The sequence below is a fragment of the Argiope bruennichi genome, chromosome 7 (genome assembly GCF_947563725.1).
Source record: "Argiope bruennichi chromosome 7, qqArgBrue1.1, whole genome shotgun sequence".
NCBI classification, from domain to species: Eukaryota; Metazoa; Arthropoda; class Arachnida; order Araneae; family Araneidae; genus Argiope; species Argiope bruennichi.
This window is the reverse complement of record NC_079157.1, coordinates 126,387,713-126,405,765: the sequence shown is the minus strand read 5'-3', so window position 1 is coordinate 126,405,765 and position 18,053 is coordinate 126,387,713. Positions and strand designations below refer to the sequence as shown.

Sequence of the window (18,053 nt, the reverse complement as noted above, 5' to 3'; positions counted from 1 at the left end):
CCGCCGAACTCAAGACGTTTTAGTTATATTTGTCACAGGCAGACAGAAGACGTGCATACTGCCAGAAATGTGTTAGATTGCGGGGAACGTGGGGATGAATCCCACATTTCATACAGGTGTGTGTGAAACGTGGAAATTCGTCTAAATCTCACGTTCGAATTCTTTGACAATTAAAATATTTTATATTTCCTATACGAGAAAGTAATGTTTCATAAATATTGATCAGTATCGAGCGATATTGTGAAAATAGATAGCCGAGCCAACACTATTGTTCAATATTTAACAATACTCAAAAAGGTCAGAAATTTTTAAAAGCATTACTATTGAGAAAATCTGGAACAAAAATATTAATATTAGTTCGTTTTAAATAAGATTTTAATTATGTAAAATCTAGCGGAGCATTTTTTTCATTATAAAACAACTATTGCATAAAATTTTACAAAAAAATATGAAAAATTATACTTTCAATTACTTTGCAGTAATTTTATTGGGAATTCCTCGATAATCAACACTGTGATGACTGTATTGTAAATTCTGCTTTTAACAATTTGATATAACATATTATTTCTGTTTCATTTGAAGTGATCTTACAATTTGGATACGTTTGCACGCACTTTGTAGAATTCTGCTAACGATCTCTTTATTTCTCGCCGACGAAGGGAGGTGGGCACGCAATTTTACAAGACAATTTCTCCTTGGAAAGGGACAACTGCTCCCTTCTCCCTTACAGTCGCAGTCCCTGCCACATGCATTCGGTTATAGAAGGCGCAGCAACGACTGGAAATATGCTTCACAATGCAGGGATATTGCATGCGTGACTAAGGAAAGTCGCGTCGAGATATTTTTACATAAGCAAACAAAACTTTACTCTACTTTCCGCAACTGAGTTCAAATATTTTCTCCGTATCGTCATTGATAAGCTACAATCCTTTGCATTTAGTGCTTTGGCCAACTTCGATGGGGAGAGGGTTTTTGCGAGAGAAAATGTTACATTTAATACTTTAAACGCCCCGCTAATATTCTCCTTTCCATTTGGATCGTAGATCTTCTAGACGTTTAGATTCATTTTACACTCAAGACGTTTATTGTGTTTTAATAAAGTCCATTAAAATATTTTGATTAGGAAAATTTAGGCGCCTTTATTAATAGAATATAATTTTTTTTTCCATATCGTAGGCTTTACTGTCAGTCATCGGCGACTGTCGCGGTTTGTACGGAACATTTCAGATCAGTCACCGGTAACTGAAGCGGCTCGAACAGAAAGTTCAGTGTCAATCACTGATGACTCACGTGGCGCTCAACGTGCTAATAAACAGAAAATATGGTTGCACAAGAATATTCCTGAGAACATTGGCCGATGGCGGATGAAACTACTCACTTTAGCCTCAAAGAAAGTCTTAGCACCGCCCACACCTGCTTCATCAACATCGATTTCTGTTAAGGAAGCCAACTTGGAGAGGCCGCCATCTATATCAAGTTCACCAGCTCTAGCTTTTCGATAAATCAGCATGAACTGAAATTTAAAAAAAAATCAATTATTAAAAATCTATAACACATCAAAATTAAGAAAAATATTTTTAAAAAGGCTTGTATTTTTATTGGAACAAAAACAATTTTTTTTTATTTTATATATTTTCATATCTTCACATTCTAATTTATTATTCATTGCGATAAATATAAAAACTTGAAATCAATTCATTTATCAAATTCACTACTAAATGGCAACATTTGTATGGAATCGTAATTCAGTCACCGGATATTCTAAAAATGAATGACGGGAATCGAATATCAATAAAAAAACAACAGAATGCGATAGAAATGTATCGTCTGCGGCCTTATGCTTGGGAAATAAGGAATTTTATCCCACCAAATTGTAAATTTAGTCAATATTGCCACCGACAGATGGCGCTACAAAACGAAGGGAATAAAAGTTGGTATGAAAATGTTGCACGGACTGTTGTAGAAAATGAACAATGACATTTTCAATGTAAAGCAGGATTTACATTCAGCCAGCTACATCCATCCAGTAAGACCACGAATGCGCATAAATTGTATAGTAGCAAATTATTGTCCCGTCGAGACAAGTACTTGCTCGTCAGCTCATGCGTGATCTTAAAATTGGATGATTGTAACAACCGTAGTGTTAGTAGATTGTAAAGTGTAGACAACCACCTTAATCCTATTTGCAGCAACAACATAGCGCAGTCTGCGGCAAAAATGAGGTACAGATTGGAGATCGTAAGTACTTTGTTTTAACTACACCTGTTGCAGACCCCCTATAGCCCTTTCTGTAAGTGGCAGTGTTAACTAAATTTGCAATTTGGGGGTATAAAATTCCCTGATTTTCCCAAGCATAAGGCCGCAGACGATACATTTCTATCGCATTTTGTTATTTTTTTTATTGATTTTCGATACCGATTTATAGACAAATAAAATTATATAAAATTTTGAAATATTATAATAGTTTGTTCATTGTCACCCAGGACATGCATGTGTGTGATATTAGAAACACTAGAAGAAAGAGTGAAATATCGACAGTAAAATTCCATTTTTATATAAAAAAAAAAGTTATTAGTGTACTAAAAAAAAATTACGATATGCGAGTGCGCCAAGCTACAGAGAAATCGTAGTTGAATATTGAAATTTAATCATATGGCATTAAATGAGATGAGCCAATGCAATCAAACAAATCTCAAAAATTATTTAAGAAAAATAATCAATTGCTGATCGAGATACTGGATGTAAATCGAGTTTCTTTTTTTCTTTAAATTTAAATATTCACAAAATTATAAATAAATAGATTTTATTTCAATGCGATCAATATACGGATAATATGGTATATAAATGAATATCCTAACCTTGTTTTGTTTTCTTTTAGCAGGCCTGCAAAGTTGTTGCTCATCGGAAATAATAGTTGGAAGTTTAAACTCCACACAGTTCAATGCACAATATTCAATATGACCCTTCCAGAAATATGAAGGATATCGAAGCAGTACAATACCTCGTCTTACAATTTTCTTCTGTACGCCTGTTGTGAAGTTTTGAAAGGATACAGATACATGCGTACTGCGGTACTTGATTTTTTTTTCTGAGACGTACATTAAACAGCAAGAGTTTATCTCCTCCTACCCCAACTAAGACATGCAAATCTGCAGGTTTCAAAGCATCAAAGAGATGCAGAAAGAATATGGGATGATTTATCGTATCGCTTTGATATCATTCGTATTTTTGGAGGTGCTTGCTGTGAAAACTTTGTAATTGTGTCGAATTTGAATTTTCAACTGTTATTTGTAACTTCCAATGGACAGCAAGGTTAAACTAAATTTTGTTTTCACATCATAGTTCTGAAAAGATGGGATATTCGTTTATAATCACACTGCATTTAAAACAATTCGCAAAAAATAAGGACCAGGCTCGCAGTTACAGTTACTGTACCATTTCGATAATTTTGACTTTATAAAAACACAAGAAAAATTTAAATACGCCATACCGATGGTCGAGAAATACCACAAAATTATATATAGCCAGAATACCCATTTTCAATGACTAGAACTTCGATAATTTTGCCACGTTTTGTGCTTATCGAACAAACTGCTCCATGTTTATTGTGCAATTATAACTTATAATCTACAGTTTTAATAAATCTATATCTACAATATTGCATCAAAATAGTTCTACAGGTAGAAAACTAACGTAAATATGCAGAAATCGCGCTAATTGCTTTTTGTCGAATGGCAACAATCAAATGTAAATAAATCATCTTACGAATTTCAGTCTACTTCAAGTTAACTTTTTTACAGCTGCACTGAATCCAAAGCTTTGTTTATTTAATTAATGGCGCTACAAATATTATTAGAAATGTTCTAGAAATAGTTTTACTGAATTTCATTAAGGTAGCTAGTTGCGTTTTTGACATTCACACAAACACGAATTCAAAGAACCAATTCTTAGGAATTTGAACCAAGACTTGATACAGGCGTCATTCATTCATTCAGTTACGTTTTTCGAATTACCATGTTCATAATAACGGACACATAAAGTTCCAGAAGATAGATTTCGTTCGAAATTCGATAGAAAGCTACAGTTTTTGGCGCAAATATCAAACTCCATCCATCCTCCAAAAAGAATGAACAGAAATGGTTTCCCTAAAACTTTCTTGCAAACTCTGTAATAAAGATGCATTTTTATTTTAAATGAGTTTTTTTTAACCGATTGAAATCAGAATTTGACACAGAACTGCAGTCACAAAATCACATACCAAATATGATATGTTTAAGTCACTGCGTTTTTTAGTCATCGCATTTACATGCTTCAGAAAGTACAGAACGACAGACATACTTTATTCTTCGTCAACCCATTGCAGAATTTGGCTCAAAATTTGATAGGGGTCTATACTATAGATGTTAAATCTGCATCGAATTTTACCCATATAGTTCTCTTCATTTTGTAATTATCGTGTTACGTTATATTCGAAACAGCCTGACAGCCCCCGAGTACATTTTGTTCAAAATTTAATATAAATCTATAAATGTGGAACATATACCAAAATTTATCGTCCTAGCTCACAGCATTTTTGAGTTCTTTGTCGCAGGCAGACGGACATTTTCCAGAAATGTGTTTCGATTCGGGAAGGTCGAAAACCTGGAGTTCGAATTTTTTGCCGATTATAATACTTTATCTATTCTCTGCATACGAGAAAGTAAAAAAATGTCGGCCAATTTTCATCAACACGAAGTCCCAGATCTCACCTCTCTGAAGCTTATTTTCTTATCCAAGTCTTCGTCCACTTCCTTGATCATTTGCTTCAGAGCCAAGTGGGTTTGGGGAGCCCCGAGGACCTCCATCATTCTCTTCAACTCCTCAAGGTCGATGAAACCATCGTTGCCGACATCAAATCTGCAAATCAACAAGGTGTTTATCCTTACAAACAAAGATATTTTCAAAGTAAATTGCTATAAATACACAAGAGGATCTAAAAGGAATCGATAAAACGCTAATATGCGTGGCATAGAAATAGCTTGTATTATTTATTGTATAAGGGCAATAATCAAACATGAATAAATCACGAGGCTGCTTCAAGCGAGCAGTTGCACTCAATTGGAGGCTTCGCAAAACAATTAAGCTGCAAAATATTATTAGAGATGTTCTGTAAAGAGTTCGCCCTAAAATAAATAATGATTATTCTATAAATTGATAATAAAATTCTAATATTTATGAAATAATGAGTTATTCTATAAATTGTAATAATTAGATATTATTAAATTCACTTTAGCTAATTTTATTCCTTATTTGATGAAATAGCCAAGTGTAATATATGAAATGCTTGAACTTTATACTTTGGCAGTAACATAATAGCGAACAAACTTCCAAAAATAAAAATGTTGTGTCTAAACAGGGGGCATATCACAGACCACCCATTCTGTTTCATGAGATCGATAAACATGAAAACTCTATTCGGAACAACACGCTCTAAAATTGCTCATAAAATTATATATTCTCATTGTATTTGTTTCATGATACAATTTTCAACTGAGAGCCACTTTTAATTATTTAGGGAACAGCAATAAACGGAGGAGAAAAAATAATAATACAGAGGAGAGTTATTTCCCGTGTGGTGACGATGAACGAGAGCTTTTTAAAAATCGATAGTGCCTTTTCCAAAAATAGAGCCCGCTGTAGGTAGCCTACGCGAAGGCATACCACGCCTACCTGCGGGCCGGTTATTTTTGGCACTTTTTGACAAGAAACAGGGGCTTACGGGAATTGCCCTTTTTGTTTCTAAAAAAGAACAAATGCTTTCGAGGATCTGCCAAGAAAAACGCAGTTGGTGGTCAAAAAACATCGCAGTCATTCCTTTCTCAACAAGGCATTTTCTCGTTCATGAATGAAAGTAATAACTGGTGGCTCTATCGTAAGAGATCATATTGAAAAAAATATAGTTAATTTTATCCGATATTTCTTTTGATTCAAGAATACAAAATTTGAAATTGCTTTTGTTTTTATTTCTAAATTAATAACTTAAGGTTAACTTATTTCTAGGAGCAAAAGCTTGAGGATTATAGTGCATAGTAAATATTACAGCCTTGAGATTATAGTATATAACAAAAAAATATAAGAAAAAAATTATGAAAAGAAAGAATCTTGCAAGAAATTAATGAAAAAAAAAATTTGAAAAATTAACGAAGGGCCACCTTTCACAGGAATGCAAATCCGGGATTTTTTCTGTGAGGAGCGCGACAATTGTCTAAAAATTCATTCCTTGTGACTCGAAAATCTTTCAAAATTAACTATGGTTGAAAAATACGAAAAAATGATGTAGGATCTTATTTGATGAACCTATCTTGAGAAAAAATCTTCCAAAACTGATACAAGCCCTTTGACATACGAATTTACTTAATTTCCTAATCAGATGACGTATCCTATTTGGAATATTTATTATTATTTTAATTCTTAGATTAATATAAGGATACTAGAGATAATGGAACATTTTAAATAACTTTTGCATTTTAAATTAATACTTTTATTTAATTGCAGATTTTAAATAAATTTAGTAATTCGATGTGCGAGTAGAACTCGTCATTGTAAGCAAAAGAGTTACGCTTTGAATAAGGTTCATCTTAAAATGGCCGAAATAGACGAATCAATTTGAAATGAAAGCAATGAAATTTAAAATAGTTTATTATATTTCATCATATCTTCATACTTTTCTTCCGCAAAATTATTAATAATTTACTTTCTTCAATCTTTAAAGATACTCCACGGCTTAAAATATTAACCCTCCCCCTTTTCCGCCCATGCATATTAACTGGAGTCCTAGGTTTCACGACCAGGTTCTCGCGTGTCTTAGAGTTAGCATTAAACGTATTAAAAAGCCCTTAGAGACAGAATTTTTAAGGTAACGTGCTGCGAAATTTGTCGACATGTCCAGATCAACATTGGTAGATTACATAAAATCGCAGCAACATCAGTAGATTAAATAAAAAACGCAAGGCTTCAGAATATTTTCAGATAAACTGAATTTAAGAAACTATAAATAAAAATTATTAAACTACAATTATTAAAAAATGTAGAAAAAGATATTTTATATCCACGAAGAGATCCTAAAACCGCTCGTCATCTCATATCGGCCACGCCTCTGAATCCGACGACGACGACACGAGTCCCAATTCATAAGAAAATGTATTTGTTTTCTTGTGCCAAAAATCGCTAAATCATAACACTTGAGAGAGCTCTTTCGTTAAGAAATAGAGACAGTCATTGCAATATTCGATATTTAGAAAACTTATCAAGAAAGCACTCGAATCTTGCAATAACTTATCTCAACCCTCTTCATTTGAGAGTTGCAGATTGTCGTTATCTGGAGCAAATGGAGTCGGAAAAAAAATCGTTGCGATTCCATTGAGAAATCCATAAAGGAAAAATATTCCAGGGGAAGAAACAAAACATATCGACAGAAAGAGGAAATAGAAATGATTTTTGGTGATTATATAAGATGGGAACATTCTCATTCTCGATTTCTTTTCTTTCTTTCTTCCTTCTCTTTGTGACAGAAGCAGAGTTCCAAAATGAAGCGTTCATCTCCTTTGTTATCTTTCGTTTTTTTTTGACACTATAAGATACTTTCGAAATAGTTGCTTATTTAAAACACAAATTGTTTAATGCAATTAAACATCCTAAATGACCAAGCACAGTCGGGATTTTTAAACTGTTTAATCTGAATGTATAAACAGTCTAATTCCAATAGTTAAACCTTTACTATCGGAAAGATAATTCGATGCATAGTTATTCACTTAATACATGGGCCTGTTTATTATACCAAAAAAAATAAATACATGCAACTGTTTTAATTTGAGATTCCCCGATAAATGAATTACATGTTTTAACATTCTGTAGGTGTTTTTAACAATTAAAATTAAAATAAATAAAATGTCAAAATGATGCACCGTCTTGAATTATGACTGAGAGAAGATATTCGACTGCAAAGAGTTAAATATACAGGTCGAATCATTTTATACTTAGTTAATAGTTTATATGTTAAAAAAAAAACCAACAAAAAAAATTCATTGAGAAAAATAAAAAAAATATTTTTAAAAATATCAGTGGATAGTGGTCCTCCAATACTCTCCAATAATGGTTTTTATACCAAAGAATGCCTTGCATGGCATTGGAATTCAATAGTTACCAAATATTAAACTTTGCTGTGAATGTAGCATTTTTACAGAGTCTCTTATCATCCTTGGCGAATTTTTTTGGCGTTTCATCACCGACATGCGATTATCGGAAAATCGAATTTGTATTTTATGCGCATTTTTCTTAATCTATAGAAAGAAAAATGTGTCACAAAATTACACTAGTAGTCTCAAATTCGATATATCAAAGTCATTCCATTTTTCAGTTATCGCGCTTCCATGTTTCTAAAAGAACAGACAGTCAGTATCTAGTTGGACTCGGCTCAACATTCGATACTTGTCTATTCTATAGATATTAAATATGTTTACCGAATTTTATCTATCTAGCACTCTTCGCTTTGTAGTTATCTTTTTAATTTACATTCGGACAACTGCATAGACAGACTTCTTAAGAATTTTGCTCAAAATTTGTTAGAAATTCGTAAATTTAATGCAAAAGACCCTATGCCAAATTTCATCCGTCTAAATCGAAGCGTTTTTGAGTTATCTTTGTCAGACAGACAGACATAATGCATAATGCCAAAAATATGTTTTTTGAACACAGAAGGTCTAAAACGTGGGGATTCGTTGTCATTTCGAATTAGATTTTTTTTCGACTACAATACTTTTTCTATGATACCGGAAAGCAAAAAATACACTGATATTTTTGAAAATTTGTTATGCAGAATTCGAGAATTCTGCAATATTTAAATATTCATTTGCTTCAGATTGAAAAAAAAGAAAAATCACTGGAATACTCCTTTTTCGCTAGCATACTAAGCTGTGCGTTTGAGCGCGAAAAGGGGCTCAGGAAATCTAATTACTTTTTATCGAATAGTGTTTTTATGTGTTCATGTTTTTCAAATAATTGCTAACACTGTTGTCTTTCTATTTAAAATTTGAATCTAATATTCATTTTCAGTACTTTCTTTATAAAACATGAGTCATGCGTAGAACATCCGTTTAACATAAATAAAATATAAAATTTTTAGAATCATTACGAAGTTTCTGGATTTTTCATGAAGACAAAAATACATCCATTTACCTCAGTGTACAATGCCGAGACTGAAAGACGACTGCGGAAAAATAATGTGGAATTGAATGAGAAGCTAATGGCTCATGGTTCGTTGAAAGTGCTTATGCACCTATCCATCTCAATATGTTAACATTTGAAATACATTTCGTTCTTATGCAAATCAGTCTGCTGTTCATTCAAGTCATTTATTTCTCTTGGATTTTGATATTCCAAATACTTTCATAGAAGAAATAGTTACAATCACTGCTGGCAAATAATAATAAAGAATAAATCTGTAATCCCTCTCGTTCAATGAAATCGATAGAAATGTAATATTATACGAGTTGAATGAATAGAGCAGAATCGCTTTAGCAATTGTCTGGAGGCGTTCGATATTAAATTTAAAAAAAAAAAAAACTGTAAAATAGAGCAGAAATATAAATAAAATTTTAAGTTTATTAAACTACAGAACATTTAAAGGACTTGTTTCTTACTAACACAAAAAAGCCCGTGGGCGTTGGTTTGAATGGCTTCTATCAAGAGAGGAAGCTACAATGGAAATGCATTATACTGCACTACTTTCTGGAAGGTTTTCCAGTGAATTCCCAAAGCAGTCTGGAGTGTTAAAACTTACGAAAAAAACACCCCATCTGCAATACGAATTCAAGCCAACAATAAAAAAAAGTATAAAAAGACGTGTTATTTTCTTTATATAAGTCAAACAAATCAGTTCAAGAACAAAAATGGAACAATTTTAGATACAGTGCAATCAAATAGCCATTGACTTCAAAACTACACACAAAATAGCTTCTTATGAGATATTAAAAATCAGGACAAAATATTCTACCAGTTTTTCATGCCTGGAACAAGGAATTTTCCTAAATGCAGAAGTAACTTGAACTGTTCTCATGAAGAAATGGAGATAAAAAAACATTTAATAATGTTCGTAATAATTTAAAACATTAAATTATTATTAATTAAATAATGAAACATTAAATTATTAAAAAATAAATTTATATACATATTTACTATATCAATTTTCAATTGTAATAAATAAAAAAAAATTACAGCGAAAATAAAAACAGAAATTTCATGACTAGCATATCTGAGACTAAACATCTGATTTCTTAATTCTTTTTAAGGAAGATTTTAAAGACTTTTTATGAATTCCAGAATTTGAAAAGTTACCCATTCTCACCTTCAAAAGATATGCAGACATTTTTATTATTTTAATATTTCTGCAATATTTCATTTTAATATTTATTATTTAAAGGAGTGTTAAACAGCAACACTTATCAGGCAGTGTGTATGTGTGGGGCGGTGATTATTTAAACAACTCGGTCATTACCAATTACAGACTAACGGGCATCGATCTCATGGAGGCTATCAAAGAAGGTTTTTTTTTTTCAAGAAAATGACAAAAAGAAAGTTCGTATCACGATTTTCAATTTTTTCACATAAATTCAGGCAGAAAACGTTTAAACTCTAATTCCATCGACAATTCGCGAATACTTATTTTTGTCTTGTACTGAAATTATAATTTGACTAGTCACGGTTAATTTTGTGATAAACATGAAACATGACAGTTGGCGAAAAAATAAGGGTGTTTATATCTTCGAATCTTTTAACGTAATTCAATCCATTCTCAGAACCAACAATCACGAGATTTTTTTTTAAACCATGCTTTATTGCTTACATCACGCTCCAACATGAGGGAAAAACAAAAAAAGAAGGCTGGACAATAGGTTCATCTTATTTAAAAACAACTGCGTAGAAAACTCCTGACAAACAATAAAACTTATCCTCAAATCAGTCACGATTTTACTCATCCACAGGATTTTCAATGCGAGGGAAAGACAGCTTATAATAAATTAAAAATAGATTAAAAAACCTTTAGAAAGTCAAAAAAAAAAATGTTTTTTTTTTTTGATAGACAAGAAAAAAAGTTTTATTTGTTACAAAAATAATATGAAAAGAATCGCCTGAATTCATATTTTCATGAATTTTGAATTATATTCATGCAATTATGCTAATAACAGTGATAGTCATAAGGTGACCGAATTTTTCACCGTGTTATTTTATTTGTTATATTTTTCTTCCGAAGGCCAGCGAGTACCCGAGGGAATGTCCATTTGCATGTTTTCATTTTATTCCAGCGGCACATCAAATTATTTTCGGAACAACACATTAGGAAGATGAAGGAAAATCATTTGCTCGAAGTAGGTCAGTACTTCGTGCACAGCAGACGATAAATGGGAAAATGACTTTATAAAAAAGGGAAGAAAAAAATGAATTCTAGTCACGTGCTTTCGAACACGTCGTTCAGGAATGGATGGAATTTGACTTAACAGAGCAGGTATTAGAGAAAACTCGTCTTCAAGGAAAAAAATAAAGCTTAAAAGCTTTTAGCGAGGGAATTTATGCATTATACATGTAGCTTCTGGAATTGATTTCTTTTTAAATTTTTCATACAAGGAATGATAGAAAGGAGAAGATACAATGATGGCCGAAAAATTTTAACTGTTGATGAATTTACACTTTTCATATTTCCTAGAGATTAGAAAAAGTTTTGATCAGCTCGAAAACGCTTAGAATTTGAGACGCGATTCTGATATCAGAATGATCGCTTTCTATCCAATTTCGGGAGGAAAAATATCCATGGAAAGCTCGTTCATTCATTCGTGTGCATGTAAACATGCGAAGCGCCAGAAACATGAAATTTCGCATGTGGTTCTAACATCAAAATTACAATTGCACAAAATTTGAATGAAATTGCTCTATGGAACGACTGATATGTGCTTGAGCACGATAATGCGAAAAATGAAATTAAATTTCACTTAGATAAATGAAATTTATTTTATGATCTTGCCACCAAAGTAGTAAACGTTTATTCAAAAAAGTTGCCAAAAATACATATTCAATTTCGGGTTTGGTAGGTGGTGGCTGTTCTGACATGTTGTCATAGGTTAAGTCCATTCGGTACGTTTCATTAGTTTAATTGGAAAACAGAGTTCTAAAAATATATATTTTATAAATCATAAGATAATTTTTTGACAATTAACATACTTTCTCTATACTTCATGTGTGAGAGAGAGTAATAAACGGATTAAGTTTTAAATTCTACGTTCACCTTGCGTGAAAGGTTTACAGAACCGAGCCTTTAATACGATTCAAACAATAAATAACTTTTTAATGCTCTTATTTATGGAAGATAAGGACGAAAGAGCTTTCACTTTACCTTTCTGATATCCAGAAAGAAATGGATCACCACCCATTGTTGTTGGATATCAATTGTGTGCTTTCAAGAGTCCATCTTGTGCCACGGATCGTCTCCTTACAGGAAAATACCCAGTTCTATTTCGGCTTTGGAACATTTCCTGGACACTTTCTTTCGAAACAAGCTTTCGTTCGGCAGTTTAGATGCAATCCCAAAGGGACGTTCACACACTTCAAGTGTGCCTCAAGTTTCTTTACAGCAGACCACTGATTTGAAAATAGCACGGTCAAATACATTGGTCACTACAAGAGGCATTTTGTCAATGAATTATTGAACAGAAGAAAATAAAGAGTACGACACAGGTTGGATGGCGCATTCATTTACACGACAAACTCTAAGCGAGCAGGGCTCGGTATCGAACTTTGGATACTAAATGTTCGGAGGACTCAGCGGTGCACGCTTCTCATGAACTATTCCATTAAATACGCGTTGTATACTTTATCTTTTTCCTTAATCCAGTGACAAAAAAGCGGTTATAGCGGTCGTGTTTTACCTTTGCGACTTCATATATTGCAAGAATGATTTGCTTCCGATTGACTAGTCTATTTTTAAAGACTGGAAGCGACCTTTTGAGATACCCTGTATATTTATATGCTTTATTCACAAACGTGAACACGAAACTAGAATATTTTTGATTATATTTGAGTCAACAAGAAACATATTGTTGGGATGGTGAAATTCTCGCCCGAGTTCGTGGTTTAGTTTAGTTATATTAACGCCATTTTTTTTAAAGCAACACTAAGGCTATTTTGGAACGGACCTCGTCATTTTGAACCGCGGTCAGATGACGAGAACGACACCTGAGCCGGCACCTCCCTCTCCATACCAGCGGGAGGACGTTTGTCCCGGACCCATTTAACGTGCACCAGACCCGCTTACACGACACCCGAATTCGTGGATAAACCTAACCTGTCGAAAAACATTTTCTAACAACTCTTATACAAAAAGTTTCTCGAGAATTGCAATTGCATTTTATGCTAAGCTGGTTAGAAAACTCTTTCATCCTCATAGCTATATGAATTTAAAGAAGAGGGAGGGGGGGATCCAATTATTCGCGATGTATCTCCGGAGAAAGAGAACGAGCTTTCCATCTCCAGGGAATTTCTCTTTTAAATCTGTAACCTCATAGATTTATTTAAAAGCAGCTCATTCACATTTGATGCATTCGATGCAGTAAGAATTCGATTTATCTCGGGCATCGGATATAGAAAAAATAAGTATATCACCGATTAAAAATGGCCGCCTCTTCGTTTTACGATTCAAAAATTTGAAAAGAAATTTATTTTTAAATATAACAGTTGTAATATATATATAACTTGGATTAAGGTAGAAGATTCTACGGTATCTCGGAGTCGATTTTTTTTGTGTGAAGATTTTGCTTTCTTGCGTACAAAGAAAAAATAATGTCAAGAAAATAATAAACATTTTTTTAAATCATGCTTTTACTAGTGTACTTGCTAAGAAGAAACTGAATCGTAAAACTCTGCAGCTAATACAATAAGGAAAAGAAGTCAAATGAATGTTGTAAAGAACATTCCTAAATATTCATTATTGAAGACACACAAATAAGGTCATTTCTATTTATTCAGAATATTTAAATCACGCTCTTACAATCTCCAAACATTTCACGCTGAAATATCAGTATTTTTTTTTTATTACCCATCCTTTTTGTTATTACGAAAAGTTTCATTTTATTCAGACCACCGCATCTTTACTTTAGATTCTTTGCACCCAAGTTGAAAAATAACCAGCCAGTGGTCTTTCCAAAACTTTCTTGCATATTCTCAGATAAAGATGAATGTGTGTTTGAGACGCGTTTCTTCCCAGCCGATTGAAATTATAATTGGATACAGAATAATAATTGCATTCAGAAAATCTCGTACTCAAATGTGAGGTATTGCAGTCGCAGCGTTTGCATGAAAATGCTTCCGACAGACGGTCCATTCCTAGTTGGATTTGGCTCAAAATTCGACACATGTCTGTGCACAGAGTTGATCTCTCTTCATTTTGTAGTAATCGTGTTCATCTTCATACGTACAGTTCGACAAACAGAGTTTGCTCACAATTTGATGGAAATATAGAAATTTGGTGTGAAGACTGCACACCAAATTTCATCGGTCTAGCTCAAAGCGTTTTTGAGTTACCTTTGTCAAAAACGGGCGGGCAGGCAGGCATGATGCCAAAAATTATTTTTCGAATTCAAGGAGATGAAAAACGTGGAGATTCGTCAAAATGTCGATTTCGAATTTTTTTGACGATTACAACACTTTCTCGATACTTCTCATACGAGAAAACAAAAATGTCGCACCATTTCATCGAACTGAAGTCTGCTTCTCTCAGATAAGAAGGAACTATTCCTTCACAAAGTTCCAGTTCGGATATCGTCCTCGTCATCTGACCACGGTTCAAAATGACGAGGTCCGTCCCAAAATAGCCTTAGTGTTGCTTTAAAACGGGACGTTAATATAACTAAATTAACTCGACTCGATGCTTTTGACAATTTTGACGAAATTTGACGCAATGATACAGAACTTTTTTTCGACTCTTTTTGCAACCTCTTCAAAGATCTTTCCTAATGTCAGCAGCACTTATCAGTGGGGAAGGTAAGATTCCGGCATTTAATGGAGGAGAGAAGGCCGGATCATTTCTCTTTCCGATTAGATAAGGACAAGAGCCACTCGACGGCCACCTGCCCTCGATATCGACGTTTCCACGGGGAGACAGATTAGCAAGAAGGGCAAAAACAGTCCGGATAAGAGATAACAGGAGGCGATTGAAGTGAAGAGAAACGGTTCGTCCGAATCTTACCAATCGGAGCTCTCAACAATAAGAAAGAGTCTATCAAGTAATGAAGTCAATAAAATATGTTTTAAGCTCCTTCATTTGGTAAAGTGATGCAGACCGTGGTGGCAACGTGTCGGATTCGAGGAGAGGATTCTAGATTCAAAACTTAGTTCTACAAAAGATACTCCGTTTATATAGGCCTGGTGCAAATCACATCCGATGTCCATTGGCAGACGTCCTCCCACTTGCGTAATGTGGAAGTTTCGAGGGAAGAAGACGACACAGATGTCGGCATCTTCTTCTGACCATGGTTCAAATGGACGTCCATCCCAAAAGAGCCTTTATGTTAATTAAAAAGAGGCGTTAATATAATTAAACTTGTCAAATGAATGTCTTGTTTTTGTGACTAGTATCAATCAACGAGGACGACATCGGAGCTGATATTCACTCTTTAATTTTCTATATGTTTGAATCAAAATGACTTGCACAAAGCACAATGATGAATAGTTCCCCAAAACACAGTGATTGAGTGATCTCTGAAAATTAGATTTCAAGGAAATTTTGTATTTAAATAACCAAACAAAATTCTATTCCTTTTCTTTTACAAATCCCCTCCCCCTCTAGATCAGTATTTGACTGGCATCTATCGTTAAATTAATAATTCTTGAATTAAAATTTCTAAAAATATCAATCATTTAAATATCTAAATCGACGCTTAAAAATGAATTATATCAACTATCTCAAAACCAAGATATATAGGTTGAAAATAGGTAATAGAAGGCACATTCAAAACCTTAAAACAAAACCCTCCATGAGAAAAGAGAACAGAAAATCTTATTGCAAATTATCTATTCAGTTCATTTTTCTATAATAATTTTGCACCCCGATATTTAATAAGTATATAATGATACACATGTGAGGTCATCATTTTCAGCGTTTCGGAAACTCAAAAATATAGCCATACGCTCCTAGCAACTGGCACAAGAGTTTTTGGTATTCAACAACTTTTATAATCATTGCCCGACCAGGATGCGAAAACGATGCTTCCTTCAGAATGGCGAGTACAAAGGATTAAAAATAATTAAAATTTACGGTAGAACCTTTCCACGCAATGAATGCACAGCGAGTACCACGCTCATAACATTGATTAACAGGGAAGCATTCAAAAAGGGGATTTTTCTGCCATTCTTTCAAGCATTATTTCCACACGATGGGGCGGCTCTCAGTTCACTTAGACCTTGAAAAGTGTGGGAAGCCCGCGCATTTCAATTCGTATTAAAGTTGTTAGAAAAGGAATATTAAAAGCACTAATAATTGAATTTAGTACATCTGATAACTTTCATACGTGGTTCGAGTTCTAAAAGCCATGATACAAGAAGATCCATAAAAATGTTCCCAAACTCGTGTCACAAAAACCATTTTGCAATCATTAGTATTCCTGACAGGAATATGCCTAAAATACTTAATGAGTGAACGGATTAACAGTTTCTGAGAAAATTCTAATAACCCCGACGAAAATTTGCAAACTTCAGATGATCCAACTTTAACAAATAACTGTGAATATTTAATGGATTTCATTGCATATAAGTTCTATATTTTTTGCAAACTCATTTATTTCCTATTTATTAAAAAGAAATAGAGAATTTTCATCCGCTTCCTCATGAGATAAGAGTGTTAAGATTTCTTATACTTGCATGTTCTCGATGAAAATGCAATATATCGAATAGTGTCGGTTTATCAGTTACTGAATTAATTATAACTAAATTTTGATTCGCAAGAATCCGACTATTTGGAAAATTTTAAAATTCCATTATATATTTTCCTCCTATCATCTATTTCAAATATTTATCATATAGAAGATTAAGAAGGAGAATATAAAAATGGGTTTAAAAAAATTTGCCATTAATATACTAAAAAAGAAATTTTTAAAAATAAAAAATACGGAGTTCAAAACAAAATAGAGCAGTAGGCGTTGCAAACACCATTCAAAGGGAAATGAAGCTACAATGAATATCCTGAGAAAAAACACATCCATTAAAAAGAATTAAAATGCATTAAAAATGAGATCCAGTTCAAATTCGCTTACATTATTTCTATCAGAACTTCATTCTAACCATTGTGTTTTGAGCTTCTATATCTTAGCAAGCATTTTTTTACTTTTTAGTTCTGTAATAATAGAATGATTTTAAAGGAGTTATTGATTTCAGACTCATCACATTTGCTTCTTTGGAAGGCAAGGAAAAAAAAAAAAAAAAATTCCTCCTCAGACAGGTCACTGATCCGTCAATTCCTAAACAATCTCCCCTAGACGTTCCACCACCTCCCACACAACAATAGAGTCAGCCCCGTGGAGCCAGACAAGGCCAAGAAATAATAAATCTATCGCAAAGAGAGGCTTCCGGATGACCCATTCAGCGTCCTCGACCTTTGAACCTAAATTCCAGAGCACAGATAGCTTGTTTTGCTCTGCTGGCCCGCAGACAAGTGTTCGAAATAGTACTGCAAGATGGCTATCATTTCTATTAACGCCACACCAAGCGATTTTTCTTCGTCCGAGGCTTTATTGGACATTTCCCCGCGATGCATATAAATTTTCATTCAGCATCATCCGCTGACCGATAAGATCTTCGATACTCGGGCTGCGGGTGTTTGACATGCAATAAAAATAGGGCATCGGCACGCAGCAGATTTGGGATCTGTTTCTGAATGAGTGACGTCACTCGCTCTATGCTTCCGGTCAGCTCTTCTTCGGTTTTTGAACTTGTTACAAAGCTGGCGAAATAGAAGGTAAATTTAATAACAGAACAGT

General features: G+C 33.6%; 1 protein-coding gene across 1 annotated transcript in view; it reads right to left on the bottom strand.

The window, feature by feature from the left end:
• Positions 1-18,053, bottom strand: part of LOC129975739 (EF-hand domain-containing protein D2-like) — a 63,267-nt gene that overhangs the window by 2,762 nt on the left and 42,452 nt on the right. Inside the window, exons 2-3 of the mRNA XM_056088924.1 lie at positions 4,749-4,896; positions 1,379-1,513 (exon numbers count right to left, since the gene is read on the bottom strand). Coding sequence (XP_055944899.1) covers positions 1,379-1,513; positions 4,749-4,896 — 283 coding nt within the window. The remainder of the gene's footprint in view (positions 1-1,378; positions 1,514-4,748; positions 4,897-18,053) is intronic.